At 38.7% G+C, this 18543-nt stretch overlaps 1 protein-coding gene across 9 annotated transcripts in view; it reads left to right on the top strand.

The window, feature by feature from the left end:
* KLHL32 (kelch like family member 32) overlaps window positions 1–18543 on the top strand; it is a 261906-nt gene that overhangs the window by 196264 nt on the left and 47099 nt on the right. For 5 of the 9 annotated variants that reach the window (XM_046006175.1, XM_046006177.1, XM_046006174.1 and 2 more), the window contains one exon: window positions 1298–2024. The exons of the other annotated variants lie outside the window; for them this stretch is intronic. In XM_046006175.1, coding sequence (XP_045862131.1) covers window positions 1298–2024 — 727 coding nt within the window. The remainder of the gene's footprint in view (window positions 1–1297; window positions 2025–18543) is intronic. 9 annotated transcript variants of the gene reach the window in all.

Raw genomic sequence — 18543 nt, 5'->3', positions numbered from 1 at the left:
GTTTTATGATCTTTTTTATCCAGATGAAAACCCAGTTTATGTTTACCTGGGAGTAATGGTCCAAGAGCACTACATTTCCTTCTCTCTCCCTCTGTAGAGTTTCCCCCTGGTAATGTACATTGGCTGAAAAGGGGAGCTCAGTACCTCAATTCTGTTGGTCACAAATAAAGTACAACACAATTATTTAGTATTCTAATTATTTACCTTTTCATGCTAATTTCTTCACATCCACATTATATCGTCTAAGAGACTTAACTTAATATAGGTGCTGCTAAGGATAATTTATATCGAATATGTTGACTGAAGATATTAGATATACTTCATGTTGCTGTGTAGGAAGGTTTGCCAAACTCAAATATTAAGTCACATTAATCAAACTCCATCATGTGTTCCATAACATGAATGGGTTTTTTGTTGACAGCATTTTCTAAATCATTGTTCACTTTTCTTATTTATGACTTCACGCTCCTGCTTTAGTTTTAAGAAATTCTGTTTGTCTTTAGCCCAGAGTTCTTCCTCCTTTCCTTCTTGAAAGAGGTCTAGACCTAAAGAAAAAGGTTAAGATTACATTCTGCTATTGAGTCTCTAGTACAGAGATCATCTCTGTATCCTGTTTTTGTGAAAATGGCTCTAGCAAGTTGCCAGTATGTCACATGTGCAAACACCAACCGTCTCCAAGATGAAAACTAATTGGGAAATAAAAATAAAATTGATGGGTTACAATCTTTCTTTTTCTTCTCTTGTTTCCTGATAGACCTACCAGAGGGACAGGGGGAAAAGTCCTTTTTCTTTCTAAATCGTTCTACTGGTGTCATATTGATTCTCTCTCGAGTACGCCCCGTAGTCTCAGATGATCACGTATTTTCCTACGTTCCTCGTATTGATACAGCACCTTGACCTGAGCTGCTTTACTGTGGTGACACTGGTCATCGTTGATACTCCTGGGCTGTACCAAGCCTCTGCATGAAACAAGGGAACAGGCTGTTTTCCAACAGTACTCTCATTATTTGAAAAGTGATTATTGCTCACCCCAAGTGCTACCTTAAGTCTCTGTCAGTGTAGTTTAACATTGCTTTTGACCTCTAAGACAGTGCTCGAGTTCTTTTGTGTCTCCGCGGATGCAGGAGGAAAAGACGCCTCAGCTGAGTGTCAAGATAGTCTGCTGCTGCAGGGTTTGTGGGAAAAAAAGATGTATCGTCACGTGTCTGAAAGCATCCGAGGTGACCCGCTCCTACACGGTCACTGTGGCTCTCTTCCTTACCTCTGCATTCTCTCGTCCCCCCTCCCTCTGTTTCAGCTAGCCGTGAGGTGGCTGGAACACAACTGCCATTACCAGTACATGGACGAGCTCCTGCAGTATATCCGCTTCGGCCTGATGGATGTGGACACTCTCCATACAGTTGCCCTGTCCCACCCCCTCGTCCAGGCAAGCGAAACTGCAACCGCTCTTGTCAATGAGGCCCTGGAATACCACCAGAGCATCTATGCACAGCCCGTTTGGCAAACTCGCAGGACCAAACCACGCTTCCAGTCAGACACTCTGTATATCATTGGCGGGAAAAAGCGTGAGGTCTGTAAAGTCAAGGAACTTCGGTACTTCAATCCCGTTGACCAGGAGAATGCTCTCATAGCTGCCATTGCCAACTGGAGTGAGCTGGCTCCCATGCCCGTGGGAAGGAGCCATCACTGTGTGGCAGTCATGGGGGACTTTCTGTTTGTAGCAGGCGGAGAAGTTGAGCATGCTAGTGGCCGGACGTGTGCTGTGAGGACTGCCTGTCGCTATGACCCCCGCAGTAATTCCTGGGCGGAGATAGCACCCATGAAAAACTGCCGGGAACATTTTGTGCTGGGTGCCATGGATGAATACCTCTATGCGGTTGGGGGCAGAAATGAACTGCGCCAGGTTCTGCCTACAGTTGAGCGATATTGCCCCAAGAAGAACAAGTGGACTTTTGTGCAGTCCTTTGACCGATCCCTTTCATGCCATGCTGGATATGTGGCCGATGGTCTTCTTTGGATATCAGGTAGTACATGCCTCATAATGTTGGATTTTTCAAAAACCACTTCCATTGTGGCATAAATTTAAAAATCAAGCTTTGGTAGTCGTGGCCATGTATAATTGAGCCACTGAACCAAGGATGCCATGTTAGCTAATTAACATTCACTTATTGGGCACCAACTCTAGAGAGAGCGATGTTAATTGGAAGTAATTGACCTCTCTGTGACTTTCTGAGTGATTAAAGTATAAGGTGGAAATTAATGGCCCATCACATACTTTTTCTATCAAACCTTCTTTGTTTACATTGTCAGTCTTTGATACTCATGGATTGTTTTGCACATTTTGTGGTTTATCCAGATTCTTTGCCTTTTTTTTTTTCATCCTGTTTTGCAACTAAGAGACATTTCATCAAAGACAGGTCAGGCAAAGTAAAAACCCACTAAATCCTTTCTGATGGGTACAGTAAAGTGTATATAACCAGGTAGGAGCCATGCTATGCATGGAGGGAAGGGATTTAATTTATTGGCTAAAGTAATGTTTCTGTATTATCTGTGGGTTTTAGTCATACCTGACAACCTAAATTCCTTATTCTTGCTTACTCTCCCTTTCTTACTATTTGGGGATACTTACTATTTTAGTTTACATTTTCTTCAGTTTTTTTTTTTTAAGACTTTTGCTTATAAAAAAAAAAAAGAGAGAGAGACTAGTATAATGAACTCCGTGTACCCATGACCCAATTTCAGCAGTATTCCACTAATTGCCAGTCTTGTTTCATCCATGCCACATACTCCTGCAAATCCCTCATGGCTGCCTTTCCACTGGTACAGAAGGAGTCTGTGAGGCATAAGTTATCAGCACCACATTATCAATCTGTATTTTCCAATCCAATTCTTGAAAAGACCTACACTGTTCTCCTTTGAAAGTGTTGCCTATTGGGGAAGAAGGTCTCATCTTCTCTTAATTGGAGGATACTCATTTTGTAACCCAGATGGAACTTGTTGAATTTCCAGGTCAAGGACAAAAAGAAATAAGAAAATCAGATAATTTAAATACTAAGAGTAACTTTGAGATGTTTGTACTTAGAAGACATGATCACTTTTTTTTTTTTTAAATCTGTACGTCTTAATCCCTTTTATGTATTTCACCCTTACCCACCACCCCTCCCCCCCAACCTTCCCACTGCAAGCCCCAGTGTGTTTATGATTCTGTTTCTGGTGTTTTTTGTTTGCATATTTGTTCGTTTTGTTTTCTAGAGTCCACACATAAATGAAATTATATGGTATTTGTCCTTTTTCTTACTTACTTTACTTAGCATAATACCCTCTAGGCCCATCTGTGTTGTCACACATGGCAAGATCTGATTCTTTTTTTTATGGCTGAGTAATATTCCATTATGGATATCGTCTTTATCCATTCATATATAAATGAACACTTGGGCTGCTTCCATAATTTGGCTATTGGAAATAATACTGCAGTAAACACAGGGGTGCATAAATCTTTTCAAATTAGTGTTTTTGTATTCTTTGGATAAATACCCAGTAATGGAATTACTGGATCATATGGTAGTTGTAATTTTGTAAAGATTTTATTTATTTATTTGAGAGAGAGAGAGCACAAGCAGGGGGTGCTTCAGAGGGAGAAGGAGAAGCAGGCTCCCCACAGAGCAAGAAGCCCGATGCAAGGCTCGATCCCAGGACCCTGAGATCACGACCTGACGCTTAACCAACCGAGCCACCTAGGTGCCCCTGTATTTTTTTTTTTTTCCAGGAACCTACATATCATTTTCCACAGTGGTTGCACCAGCTTGCATTTCTACAAACAGTGCACAAGGTTTCTTTTTTCTCCACATCATCACCAATACTTGTTTCTTTTTTGGTTTTAGCCATTCTGACAGGTGTGAGATATTATCTCATTATGATTGTGATTTGCATTTTCCTGTTGATGAGTGTTGTTGAGCATCTTTTCATGTGTCTGTTGACTATCTATATGTCTTCTTTGAAGAAATATCTGTTTATGTCTTCTGTCCATTTTTAAATTGGATTATTTGGTTTTTGGTGTTGAGTTATATAAGTTCTTTATATATTTTGGATACTAACCTTTCATCAGATATTTTATTTGCAATATCTTCTCCCATTCATTAGATTGCCTTTTAGATTTGTTGATTGTTTCCTTTGCTGTGCAGAAGCTTTTAATTTTGACGTAGTCCCAATAGTTTATTTTTGCTTGTTTCCCTTGCTTCAGGAGATATTTCTAGAAAAATGTTGCTGTCACCTTCTTGGTTAATTTTATTTGTATGTATTTTATTCTTTTCGGCACAATTGTAAATGGGATTGTTTTCTTAATTTCTCTTTCTGCTACTTATTAGTGTATAGAAATTCAACAAATTTCTATATATTGATTTTGTGTTCTGTAACTTCACTGTATTCATTTGTCAATTTTAGTAATTTTTTTGGTGGAGTCCTTTAAGATTTTCTGTATATAGTGTGATGTCATCTGCAAACAGTGAAAATTTTATGTTTTCCTTACAAATTTGGATACCTTACCTTTCTTTTTCCCCCTGGTCTGGTTGTTATGGCTAGGATATCCAGTGCTATGCTGAATAAAGAAGTGAGAGTGGACATCTTTGTTTTATTCCTTAACTTAGAGGAAAAACTCTCAGGTTTTTTTTTTCCCCCTTTAAGTATGATGTTAGCTGTAGGTTTGTCATATATGAACCTTTATTATGTTGAGGTATGTTCCTCCTAATCCTAGTTTGTTTAGGGTTTTTTATTATGAATATGATATACTTTGTTAAATGGTTCTTCTGCATTCACTGAAATGATCGCATGGTTTTAATTCTTTCTCTTGTGGATGAGATGTATCATGTTGATAGATGTGACTATTGAACCAATTTTGCATCCCGGGAATAAATCTCACTTGATCGTGGTGGATTTTTTTTTTAACTGTATTGTTCACTTGGTTTGATAATCTTTTGTTGAGGATTTTTGCATCTGTGTTTCATCAGAGATATTGCCCTGTAGTTCTCTTTTTTTCATGGTGTCCTTATCTGGTTTTGGTATCAGGCTAACTGTGGCCTCATAGAATGTATTTGGAAGCTTCCCTTCCTCTTCTATTTTTGGGAATAATTTGAGAAGAATAGGTATTAACTCTTCTTTAAATGTTTGGTAGAATTTACCTGTGCAACTGTAAGGTCTGGACTTTTGTTTTGGGGAGTTTTCAGATTACTGATTTAATTTCACTGCTGGTAATACATTTGTTCAAATATTCTGTTTCTTCCTGATTCAGTTTTTGGAAGTTATGTGGTTCTAGGAATTTATCCTGTTCTTCTAGGTTGTTCAATTTGTCAGCGTATAATTTTTCATAATACTCTCTTATAATTCTTTGCATTTCTATATTGTTGGTTGTCACTTTTCCTCTTTCATTTTTGGATTTGAGTCCTCTCTCTCTCTCACTCTCTTTTTCTTTTTGATGAATCTGGCTAAAGGTTTGATCATTACAAAGAACCAGCTCCTGGTTTCACTGGTCTGTTCTATTGTGGGTTGTTGTTGTTTGTCTTGTTTTGTTTTTAGGTCCTATTTCATTTATCTCTGCTCTGGGCAGTGTTATTTCCTTCTTTCTACTGGTTATTGGTTTTTTTAAGTCCTCTTTTTCTCACTCCTTTAGGTATAAGCTTAGGTGGCTTATTTGAGATTTTCCTTGCTTCTTGGGGTAGGTCTGTATTGCTATAAATGTCCCTCTTAGAACAGCTTTGGCTGTATCCCAAAGAATTTAGACCATTGTGTTATAATTTTCATTTATCTCCAAGTATTTCTTGATTGCCTCTTGGATGTCTTAGGTGACCCATTCATTGTTTAGCATCATGTTATTTGTCCTCCATGTATTTTTGTACTTTTCAGTGATTGATTTCCAGTTTCATAGCATTGGGATCAGAAAAGATGTATGGCATGACTTCAATCTTTTTAAATTTGTTGAGACATTTTTGTGGCCTAATGTGTAATCTGTTGTAGAGGATGTCCCATATGCACTAGAAAAAAATGTGTACTCTGCTGTTTTATGATGGAATATTCTGAATGTATCTGTTAGATCCATCTGGTCCAATGTGTCATTCAAAGCCACTGTTTCCTTGTTGATTTTATGTTTGGATGATCTATCCATTGATGTAAGTGTGGGGCTTACTATTTTGTATTACTATTGATTATTTCCTTTATGTTTTATTATTAGGTGTTTTATGTATTTAGGTGCTTCCCTCTAGTGTTCATAAATATTTACGATTGTTTTATCTTCTTGTCGAATTGCTCCTTTTGTGATTATATAGTGTACTTCTTTGTCTCTTGTCATGTACAGTCTTTTTTTGAAGGTCTATTTTGTTTGATATAAATATTACTACCCTGGGGCTCCTGGGTGGCTCAGTGGGTTAATCCTCTGCCTTTGGCTCAGGTCATGATCCAGGGTCCTGGGATTGAGCCCCTCTTCGGGCTCTCTGCTCAGCAGGGAAACTGATTCCCCCACTCTCTCTGCCTGCCTCTCTGCCTACTTGTGATTTCTCTCTTTCTATCAAATAAATAAAATCTCAAAAAAAAAAAAAAAGTATTATTACCCTGGCTTTCTTTCTTACTTCCATTTGCATGATAAATCCTTTTCCATCCCTTTACTTTCCATCTGCATGTGTCTTTAAGTCTGAAATGAGTCTTTTGTAGGCTGCATATTGATGGGTCTTCCTTTTTTATCCATTCTGTCACCGTATGTCTTTTGATTAGAGTGTTTAGTGCATTTACATTCAAAGTAATAATTGATAGGCATGGGCTTACTGCCATTTTATTACTTGTTTTATGATTGTGCTTATAGTTCTTCTCTATTCCTATCTTCTCTTGCTCTCTTCTCTCATGGTTTGTTTACTCTTTAGTGATATACTCGGATTCCTTTCTCTTTGTTTTTTCATAACTCTCACTGGTTTTTGATTTGCAGTTACCCTTAGGTGTATATATAACATGCATACAGCAGTCTATATTAAGTTGATGGTCACTTAAGTTTGAATGTATTTTTTTTACTACCCCCTCTACATTTGAGGTATGTATATGGTTGTCATACTTTACATCTTTTTATTCTGTGAATCCCTCAACTAATTATTTTTAAAGATTTATTTATTTATTTTAGAGAGAAAAACAGAGCGCATGAGCAGGAAGGGCAGACAGAGAGAGAATGTGAAGCAGACCCCACATCAAGTGGGGCCCCAGACATGGCCAGACCTTGATCTCAGGATCCTAAGATCAGACCTGAGCCAAAACCAAGAGTCAGACACTTAACCAACTGTTCCACCCAGGTGCCCCACCTTGACTGACTTTTATTAAAGATTTATTTACTTATTTGAGAGAGTGCATTCATGTGAGGGGGAAGGGCAGTGGATGAGAGAGACAAGTAGATTCCCTGCGATTGGGGAGCCTGATGTGGGACTTGATTCCAGGACCCTGAGATCATGATCTGAGCTGAAATCAAAGGTCAGAGGCTTAATGGATAAGCCACCTGGGCACCCACTCCCCCAACTGATTTTTATAGTTATACTTAATTTTACTGCTTTGGTGTTTCCTTCTTTTCTTACTCCTACTTATGCTCTTTCCTTCCCTCCCCACCCCCCACCCCACCCCCAACCACAAAGTCCTCTTTAACTTTTCTGGAGGGTTGGTTTAGTAGTTGTGAGTTCCCTTAACTTTTGTTTGTCTGGGAAACTCTTTATCTCTCCTTCTGTTCTGAATGATAGACTTGCTGGATAGAAAATTCTTGCCTTTAGGGTTTTCTTCCCCATCAGCACTCTGAATATATCATGCCACTCCCTTCTGACCTGTGAAGTTTGTTATGAAAAATCAGAGGATAGACCACTGGGTTTTCCTTGTATGTAACTGTTTTCTTTTCTCTTGCTGCTTTTAAAATTCTCTGCTTATCACTACTTTTTTTTTTTTTTTAAAGATTTCATTTATTTATCTGATAGACAGAGATCACAAGTAGGCAGAGGGGCAGGCCGGGGTGGGGGGTGGGAAGCAGGCTCCCTGCTGAGCAGAGAGCCCAATGCAGGATCCCAGGATCCTAGGATCATGACCTGAGCCGAAGGCAGAGGCTTTAACCCACTGAGCCACCCAGGCGCCCCTGCTTATCACTACTTTTGGCCATTTTAATTAATATGTGTCTTGGTATGTACTTCCTTGGGTTGAATTTGTTGGGGGCTCTCTGTGGCTCCTAGATCTGAATTTCTGTTTCTACCCCCAGATTTGGGAAGTTTTCAGCTATTATTTCTTCAAATAAATTCTCTGCCCCTTTTTCTCCCTTTTCTCCTAGGATCCCTAAAATTTGAATATTACTATGCTTGATAATGTCTTAGTTCCTTAAGTCTATTTTCATTTCTTTTTTTCCTTTCCTGTTCAGCTTGATTGCTTTCCATTACTCAGTCCTTTAGGTCACTGATCTGTTCTTCTGCTTCCTCTAGTGTATTTATTTCATCTAGTATACATTTAATTTCATTATCAAGTCCTTTATCTCTGATGTGTTCTTTTTAGTGTTTTCTATCTCTTTGTTAAGGGTCTGCTGAACTCCTCTTTTTTTCTCTAGTAGAGTGAGTGTCTTTATCACCATTACGTTAAATTCTCTCAGGCATATTACTTATCTCTGTTTTGTTTATGTCTTTTGCTCTGATTTTGTCCTGTTCTTTATTTTGTATATACTCTTCTGTCTCCTCATATTGTGTAACTCTGTGTGTCTGTTTCTATGTATTAGGAAAGTCAGCTACATCTGCTGTTCTTTAAAGTAGTGGCCTTATGAAGAATAGGTCCTGTAGTGCTCTACAGTGCAATGTCCCCTGTCCACCAGAACCTGGCACTTTAGGAGTGTCTTGAATGTGTGTAGCACATGCTCTGCTGTTGTGGTGCAGCTGAATTTGCCTTTTGTCCAGTCATCTGCAATGGCTCTCTTTGCCTGTTGTGGTCAGGGTTTGGTCCTTGCATTGTTAGTGAGCCAGTGGGGGCCACCTTGGATTATGTTGAGTCAGACCAGGTATTTGCTAGAGATGTAGTATCACTGAACTGTAGGAGACTGTGGGGATGGGGTGCGTGGTGCCAGTAAGGTGTGTGGTGGTGGGAGGAGACTTGCACTTGCCTCCAGTGAGCAGGCTGAGATGGAGGAGGTGGACCCAGAGAAGCATTTGGGGTGGGTCAAGGGGTGTCAGCAAGGTTTGTGTGGTTCTGCTGTTGGAGGGAATCTGGAGCTGAGGTCTGGCTGGTGGGTGTATCTGCAGGACAACATGGATGGGTGCTTTTAGCAAGTTAGGTGGAGAGTGTTGGCACTGTGCTGGTCCCAGCTGGTGTCCCTGTATCTAGACTAGGTTGAGGGAGGGAAATGGTGCCCACCAGCTATTTTCCTCCTGGAAAAGTCTCCCAATAATCCCTGTCCCTCCAGCATGCATTCTGAAATAAACAAACAAATTGCCTCCTGTATGCACCAGGTGTTTTCCAAACTGCTGCTTCTATGCTGTATCTATGTGGGACTGTTTACTGTGTTCTCTTTAAAGGTGGGGAGTTCGTTTCCTTTCACCCTTCCAGCCCACAAGCCTGCTGATTTTTTAAAGTTCCAGGTTTTAAATCCTTCTGGTTGTAAGATCTTGTGAATTTTGTCCCCTCTGCTTTTCAGAACCAAATGTTATGGGATTAATCTTCCCTGTGTAGGCTTCCTGTTGTGAGAGTCTTTTCTTTCTCCTCTGTGGGCTGAGGAGTCCCTCCCTTCCACTGACAGTCCCATAGATCCATTTAGCTCTTGACTGCATCTCTGCCCTTCCTACCCTCTTTGATGTAGCCTCTCATCTACATTTAGCTGTGGAGAGTCTGTTCTGTCATTTTGGGATCATATTTGTATTATTTACGCTGAGGTGGTTGCTATCTAGTTGTATCTGCAAGACAAGCTGAGTTTAGGTTCCTCCTACTCTGCCATCTTCTTCAGAAGTCTTGATCATACAGTTTTTCTTTTTTGTTTTGTTAATGTGATGTGTCATTTTGATTGATTTGTGGATATTGAACTGTCCTTACACCCCAGGAATAAATCCCACTTGATTATGATGAATGATCCCAATGTATTCTTAAATTTTAATTTGTTCATTTTTTGTTGAGAAATTTTGCATCCATGTTCATCAGGGATATTGGCTTGTAGTCTTCTTTTTTTGTACCATTTTCATCTGGTTCTGGGTGATGTTGGCCTCACAGAATGAATTTGGAAGCTTCACTTCCTCTTCTATTTTTTTGGAATAGTTTGAAAAGAATAGTTATTAACTCTTCCTTAAATGTTTGGTAGAATTCACCTGTGAAGCTGTCTGGTCCTAGACTTTTTGTTGGGAGTTTTTGATGACAAATTCACTTCGTTACTAATAACTTGTCTGTTTGGATTTTCTGTTTCTTCCTGGATTCACTTTTGGAAGATTATATGTTTTCAAGAATTTATGTTTTTTCTAGGTTGTTCAATTTGTGGACATAAAATTTTTCATAGATGGGAGCGCCTGGGTGGCTCAGTTGGTTAAGCTTCCAGCTCTTGGTTTTGGCTCAGGTCATGATCTCAGGGTTTTGAGATTGAGCTCTGTGTTAGGCTCCACACTCAGTAGAGAGTCTGTTTGGGATTCTTTCCCTCTTACTTTCCCTAAACCCTGCCACACCCACTGCTCACGCTCTCTTGTTCTCAAATATATACAATCTTAAAATTTGTCATAATTGTTTTTTGCAATTCTTTGTATTTTGGTGATGTTTGTTGTTACTTCTCCATCTTCATTTCTGATTTTATTTATTTGAGTCCTCTTCTCTTCTTGATGAGTCGTCAATCTAAAAGTATATCAGTTTTGTTTATTTTTTAGAACCATCTCTTGGCTCCACTGATCTTTTCAGTTTTTTTTTTTTTTTTTTTTTTACTATTTCAGTTACTTTCTTTCTGAGCTTTATTGTCTTCTTCTTTCTACTGACCTTGGGCTTTGTTTGTTCTTATTTTTATAGTTCTTTTAGGTGTAAGGTTAGGTTGTTTATTTGAAATTTTTTTGTTACTTGAGGTATGCCTGTATCACTATGCACTTCCCTCTTAGATCTGCTTTTGCTGTGTCCCAAAGATTTTCAACCATTGTGTTTTCATTTTCATTAGTTTCTGTGTATTATTTCATTTTCTCTTTTATTTCTTCATTGGCCCATTTTTTGTTCATTTAATAACATGTTGTTTGCCTTCACATGTTAGTTTTTTCCATTTTTTTCTTCTTCTAATTGATTTCTAGTTTTGTATCTTTATGGTCAGAAAAGGTGCTTGATATGGTTTTAATCTTTTTAAATGTATCGAGACTTGTTTTGTTGCCTAACAAAACAAAGCAAAACAAGACATTCTCCCTCTTGGAGAATGTTCCATGTGCACTTGAGAAGAATTTATATTCTGCTGTTTTGACTTGGAATGTTTTGTATATATCTGTTAAGTCCATCTGGTCCAATGTGTCATTGGAAGACACAGTTCCCTTATTGATTTCCTGCCTGGATGATTTATCCATTGATATAAGTGGGAGAAGCAATCACCGTTAAGTAAATCTTGAAGACTTCTCAGCTTTCTTCAATAATCTTCTCTAGTTGTTTAACATCTGGTCTAACAAAATTCTCCCTTGCATTTAAATTAAATTCATTTGTATTCTGTCCATTTTTCCTTCTGCTGTCCTCAATAACCAAGGAGACAGCTATAGTCTTGGCTTCTTGGGATAATGCCTCAATTATTGGCAATTCATTGATCTTCGTTGAAAAAATGTAGCTCTTGTCAGGATTTAAGTGCTCCATAATTAATGAATGAAGTTAAGAATTGGATTAAGGAAGAGGATAAATGAGATGGCTCCAATAAATTGCTGGTCTTATATACCAAATAAACATTAGATATAAGTGTAAACATTAGTATATATAGCTATATTTAGATAAAAATTTCATTTATCTTTAAGTATATATTTCAATATTACAGAAAATACAAAGAAAATAACCACCAGAACTGTGTCTTGTAGACTTTGCTGAAGAAATTTCAAACTTGGGTATAAATAAGCCTTGGCTAATAGAAGGAATAGGTCTGTGCTTGACTTGGACAACAAAACAATGATGGATTAATGAAATCAATGTAATTCATATTTTCTTCCACCTTACATGCCTTCCATTGATTCATTTAGTTTTCATATGTTGTTAATGCATTCCTAAATTTAATGTAACTTTCTCACAAATATTTTAATAAATCTTTCCTATTTTCTTGGTTATAAAACTAGCTTTTAAAAAAATGCAGCAGTTTCCCTTACATATTCTTAAAGATATAACTACTTTACCTCTTCTTTGGTGAGACCTTAGAAAACCACAGAAGCTCATCCTAGACTGGCTAGATCTATCATCCTGGTATCAAGCTGATTTCTCTTTCAATATGGGTCCGTATGTTTCCTTTTCCATGTTATTAAATGTATCAACTTATTATAGATCTTATTGCTCTATCACTTTGTTTTTCCCCCACTGTGAAAGGAAACACATTTTCTTTGTTCTTCTTCTGCACTAATGATGCTGCCTGTGTTAACCATACTTAATGAAAACAATCACAATTTTCTCAGGTTTGTTTCTCCCTACTGTGTACTTGCGATGAAAAACTCACTTCCCTGTGTACAGTAAAATAACTTTAATTGGAAAGAAAAGGAAATCACCAGTGACATTTCTAATATCTTCTGTCATATGCCTCTTTCCTCAGGACCAGCTTATAATAAATCAATTGTGAATCTAACCATGGATAGGGAGGGGTACTAGATTTGCTAATGGCCCCCTTAAAAAAACAAGGCAGGTATATGTCACCCTATCACCGATTTAGAAGCATTACCCAGCTTTGTTTTTGCAAATAAAAATATTTGAGGCTATTCCTTATCCTTTACCAAATAATCAAGAATTTCCAATTTAATTGATGGGGGGTTGGGTAGTTTGCAAGCATACTTCTGGTAGTTTGAAAGCTTTGCCTTAGGTGAAGGAAGTAAGGATTTTAGAATGTGGATTTTAGGAGCTTATTTCTGTTCCATAAAACACAAAATGAATGTTTCTTTAGAGGTTCAATATTTCTGGCATGTTCACTGCCTCTGCATACTCCCTCCCTTTTCTCTGTCCATTTTGGGGTCAGGACACCTTGAAACCTGTTCATGGTTTTTAAAATGAGACAAGCAGAGATGAATTCAGAAAATCAGGCTGTATGGATATGCCCATTAGCATTTAACTTAAGATGTTAGAGATAGTCAGATTTTACAGGATCCTGTAGCATTTGACACTGTGACCCAATTCACAAATGCTCTACATAATTTCTCCTTGAAATTCACAGTACTGAAGCAAAAGAAGCATTAAATATCCTGCAGTTGTGCTTTAAAAGGTGTGCTCTCCATTGTGAGATATTGTTTGTGAACTACTAAAAAAAAATCTCTTTTTGCGAGTGAAAATTAATCCTGAACTCATCTTGCGAAACAATTTACCTTTTCATTTTTGTCAAATGTCGCCAAGATAATGGGACTCTAACCAAAAAATTAGTGCTTTAAAGGTATAGAAATAAGACAAATGGTACTACATTTATTCAAAAGCAGTGTTTAGTGCTCTCTTGATTCTCTTGGTGAATGCTACTTCCTTACTAAGTCTTGTGCTGGTTCATAGATTAAATAAGATTAATTCAGCAAACACACTTCCTACCCTCTAGGAGCTAACAATCAAAGAACTTTTCAGATATTTCATTAATGAAAGAATATTTGTTAAAGTTTCTTTAACTCCCTAAAAGATATGTTTATTTTCATCTTGGTTAAATTTATATGAAGCTTGCATTGTCCCATTTTAAATGATTTTAATTTATTCAAACCTACTAGAGGGACTTTGGCTTTTCCAGTATTCATTAAGATTAGAACAATGTAAAATTTCATAAACATTTTGTAAATGCCATAGTTTTAGCTTTTCTCTATCTTGGTGAATACGATTTTACTTGCATCTAAAAAATTAGATACAAAACATTGATGATTAACAGAGGGTGCAGTGAATGCTGGCTTGTAGTACCCTGAGGTCACAGAGCATGTGAAACTTGATCCACTTCTCACCACCTGGGAGGTGCTGAGCAGGTTTTCTAACCTTCCTTAGTCCTCTTCCAGGCTAGTGTGGGGTGACAAAGAAGAGTAAGACACACATCCTGAACTGGGACTCACAGTGTAGTAGAGGGAACAGACTCTTCAACAGATGATTACAGTATCCAGTGTAATACATGTGACGGTCAAAGTCTTCCCCAGAGACCATAGTGCACAGCAAGGAGTACTTTATGTGGGTTTCACAGAGGTTCATAGCACATCCTAATTTGGCCTTAGGTCCACTGGCCGCTTCCCATGTCCTCATTAACCCCTCCTTGTCCTCATGAGTGGGCTTCATGGTCCAGTCATTTCCATAATTCTCCTGCCCTCTGGGAAGCACTCACTCTTGGACGAACCCCATGGTCTACTTTGTCTGTGCCTGTGCCTGGGCAGCTGAACCCTGTGGGAAGAGGCCAGTTGACAGGAGGGCTTGATGAGAGATTTGCTCAGCTCCCCCAAGGCCTGTCTGCTCTATAGGAACGTCCTTCCAGCCCCGCCCCTCTGCCCCCACCTCAGCTGTATCCTTCCTTCTCAGCCACCTCTCACTGGTTAGAACTTCCTCAAAACCCATGGCCCTCAGACTCAGAGACAAGACCCTTTCTTCTATTCTTTCTTTCCTTTTTTTTTTTTTTTCAAAGCAAGTATCAGCAAGGAGGGTCTCATAGAAAGTCAGATGAGAGGAGATGAGGCAGCGAAGAGTGGGAAAAGTCAGATGGTCACGAAGTGGGCTGGAAAGGGGCCAGTGCAGAAGGTTGGGAGGAACTATTAGCAAGAGGGTGAAGAGGAGGGTTCTAGAGAAGGAGCATGAGAATTTGGGAAGGTCAAGGTTAGAGGAGGAATGTTAAAGGAAATCAAAAAGGAAAGGGCATGGTGAGAGGTGTCCAATACTGCTGGGACCTTAAGGTCCAGAATATTTATTTTCTCTGCAACTTTCCATCAGGAACCCACTGGTAACTTCAGTAAAAGTAGCTATAAGGGAGTAGAAGAAAGTAGAAGCAAGAATGCAGTGGTTTGGGTGTGAAAGAAAAGTGAGGAAGAAAAAAGTGCTGGTATAGACCAGAAATACCAAGGTACCATCTAAACTTATCTTCCTGAATCCGAGCTTACCAGACAACTTTCTGATTATTATGCTTTGCCTACTGGAAAGGGATGTGCTGTTTCTAGGAACACACATATTTCAGCCCGTCTTACAACCATATTTTTCATTCAAATTAATAAATAGCATTTTGGATTTAGGAAGAAAAAAAGGAGAGTAGGAAGGAAAGAAAAAGGTGGAAGATTGGCTGAGAGAAGAGAGAGTAGCTAAAGGAGGAAAGCCAGCCCAGTGTTAAAAGAGGGAACTTTTTTAAAGGATGCAACTTCATTAAGCAAATTGGTAGAAAGGAGAGAACAAAACTGAAGGTGAAGTGTTTGGGGCATTCTTTGGTTAGTAAAGGCTGAAAGCATCCTCCTAGGTACCAGGAATGGAGCTAAGTCCATGGGATACCATAATGACAATAGGCATAGGGTCTCAAACAGGCAAGAGGTATTTGGAGAGGAGTTTAGTCTTGGACAGGAGAAGGGGGACCCATCAAGTGCTAAGCCTGGAGGGCAGGAGATGTTGCTAGATGTGGATGTAGGTAAGCTCCCAGATGAGGGTCAGGAACCTGACGAAGTTCCTTGTCCACGGAGTCAAGTGAGAGACAGAGTTGTCTGTTGAGATTGTGCTATGTCAGGACTAGGGAGATAGTCTGAGGGAGGTGGCCTGGGGGAAGAAAGAAGCCTCTGAGAGAAAGCAGAGGGAACCGACATGTTTTTAAAAATTAAGTGTCAGAGCTCATACTAAGGTTGGAAACAGCAAAACTGTGGTGGCCCAGTTTGTAAATTTGTTTTTGTTTTTTTTTAGTGGTACTCACCAAAGAATTGCAGAGGTCAGGTCCTTGGATTCAGTCAAGATGGAAGGTTTTTAGGGTGTGAATAATCCGAAGGACAAAAGTAGAAGGGGTTCAGCTTGTTGGGTTAGGTGAATGTCAAGGGTTTAGGGGAGGGAGAGGGAGGAACAAAGTGTGTTCCTCAAGTAAGTCCATGAGAGAGTGTCTGTCTGTTGCCCTGGAGGCAGCTACCATGTGAGGAAGCCGCCTGCCCCCTAGAGGTTTGGTGCTTGCAAACCTGGTATGTCCACTTAGTTCTTAGTGACCTGGTGTGCCTCCTAAGAATGAAATCTTCATTATTGCTTTAAATTCTCACAACCAACTATCTTCAGCGGTTACTTTTTGCTCCTTTCTTTTTTATGTTGGCCCCAGCCTTTACTATTTTCCTTCTGAAAAAAGATTAAAACAAAACCAGTACAATAGTGTCCTGAGATGAAGGCAAACAGAAATGACCCCTTCTATAATGCTTTTAGAAGAGCAAAGTGACTAAAAGAGTGAATAAATAAAAGTCAAACATGAAAGAGCTAAATGGTTTGAAGAAAGCAGTAAGATCACCTATATTCTCCAAAATAGTCAACAAAGGTTTCGCCCTAAACGGACTTCCCTTTTCTCTGAAGAAGTAGTACATTGTTTACCCTCACATTTCTGCTCATGAGATGAGGCTTAAAGGTATTAAATGATGTTCATAGATCCCACAGCTGGTACTTGACAGAGTTGGAATTTGATCTCTGTGTCTCTGGTTTTTGAAAACCATGCTTTCCCCACAAAACCGCACAATGAAGTTGTTTATCGCTCCAACAAATGTCTCAAAAACAGCTGTTTAACACTGTAAAAAGAGTTCCCAAATGACATGACTGAAAGTCAAATATACACTTAAGGATAGTCGTAGATAATCATACCTGGAGACTTGTTTAGATCCACGATCTTTTGATTTTCTCTAATTGTTTAACTGACCACTTTTCTCAGGGCACAGAGTTGAGCCACGTAATGTCTTCCTTTTTGTGGAGAGAACAGCCTTTGTTTAGGTGATTGTTTGTGTCTGACCAGATGGATCTAAAAAGAGGTAGAATAAGGTGGGAGCTGAATTACTTTACCTAAGAGTATGGGACATAGGTCATTTTCCTTTGTTCCCAAGAGGAGAGAAGGTTAAAGCTGTATCACGGAAGTGGGCAATCGCTGAAGAATTTGGTTGATGGCAGGAGGGAAAGAAAAGAACCAACAAGAACTAGCAAACCAGGACACCCGAGACAGGTAGAGGTGACCTTGGGAACTTAACTTTGCTTGGAACCTGCAGAAATCTTTGGAGGCAGGATTTCATCTTTCCATAGAATGAGGAATGGGAGAGAGAATTTTTTTGAGATTTTAAAGGGCAGATGCCATCTGCATTGTGGTGGATTTTGTCTTCATTTGTCATTGCACCTATTTTAAATAACACATGGCCCATTCTTTACATGTTTTGCATCGCAAGTTTGTATCTGTTCACTCTAGGTGACATAAATATAATTTATAAATTTATATTTTCAAGTGTATCATCCTTTATTTGTAGGTATTTTGTAAATTTGAGAATTTCTTTACGGATTTTGAATCTATTAATTACCCATCCATTTGTGTGGGCTCCTCAAGTGTGACAGAAATAATATGGGTAGTAGTTTTAATTTAATGCATGGATTAAGTATGCTCCTATTCAAGATGCTAATTCAGTAGATGCATTCTTGGCTTTAATTGTTTATGTAGTGTTATAAACACTAAAAGTGTGGACAGTCTAATGCGTAAAAATAGATAATAAAAGTTTTTTATTGTAAATTTTATTTATTTTAAATATTCCCATGGTGTCCCTTTTTTTAAGGACTAGTCACAAGTTTGGCTTTACTTAAAAAATGACTAATGTGAATTCACACCTAATGCCAGTCATTCTTTTGATAATTATATAATTAGTGTGAAGTTTTTGTTTTTTGAGAATTAAAGCATACTTATGGAGGAGAAGCTTTAAACTATTAAAGGAAAAAGTCTTCGATACCTTATAAGCCAGCTGGTCATTCTAGTTATTAGAAAAAAATAAATCTATTTCAGACTACAAAATTCATTTATTAATTCAAAATTCTATACCTCTTTATATTTGTTATATTTTTAAATATTTCATACATGCTCAGTTGTACTTTTTATGGCAATGATAAGAAGTTTCCATAAATAAACTACTATAGCACTGTAGTAAACTTCCTCTGTGGGTCACTTGTACTGCTCCGCACTCTCCGTTATCCAAAACCTGTGAGAGAGATGTTGTCATCTCCAATTTGCATATGAGGAGCCTCAGCTGGCCTGTGTTAAGTGCTCCCGTGAGATGGAAATCATAAAGGAGGCTGTGTGGGGTGAAGCCACAGCCTGTCCTGAAGCTTGCCCCCTAGCCTAGTGTACAGCTGACCACGGCAGGCTTCCAGGAGAGCTGAGAACTTGAGGTGGTTTTCCACAATCCTGAATTGGCTGGCAGAGTTCCA

The sequence above is a fragment of the Meles meles genome, chromosome 5 (assembly GCF_922984935.1).
Source record: "Meles meles chromosome 5, mMelMel3.1 paternal haplotype, whole genome shotgun sequence".
NCBI classification, from domain to species: domain Eukaryota; kingdom Metazoa; phylum Chordata; class Mammalia; order Carnivora; family Mustelidae; genus Meles; species Meles meles.
This window is presented reverse-complemented; position numbering and strand designations above follow the sequence as displayed.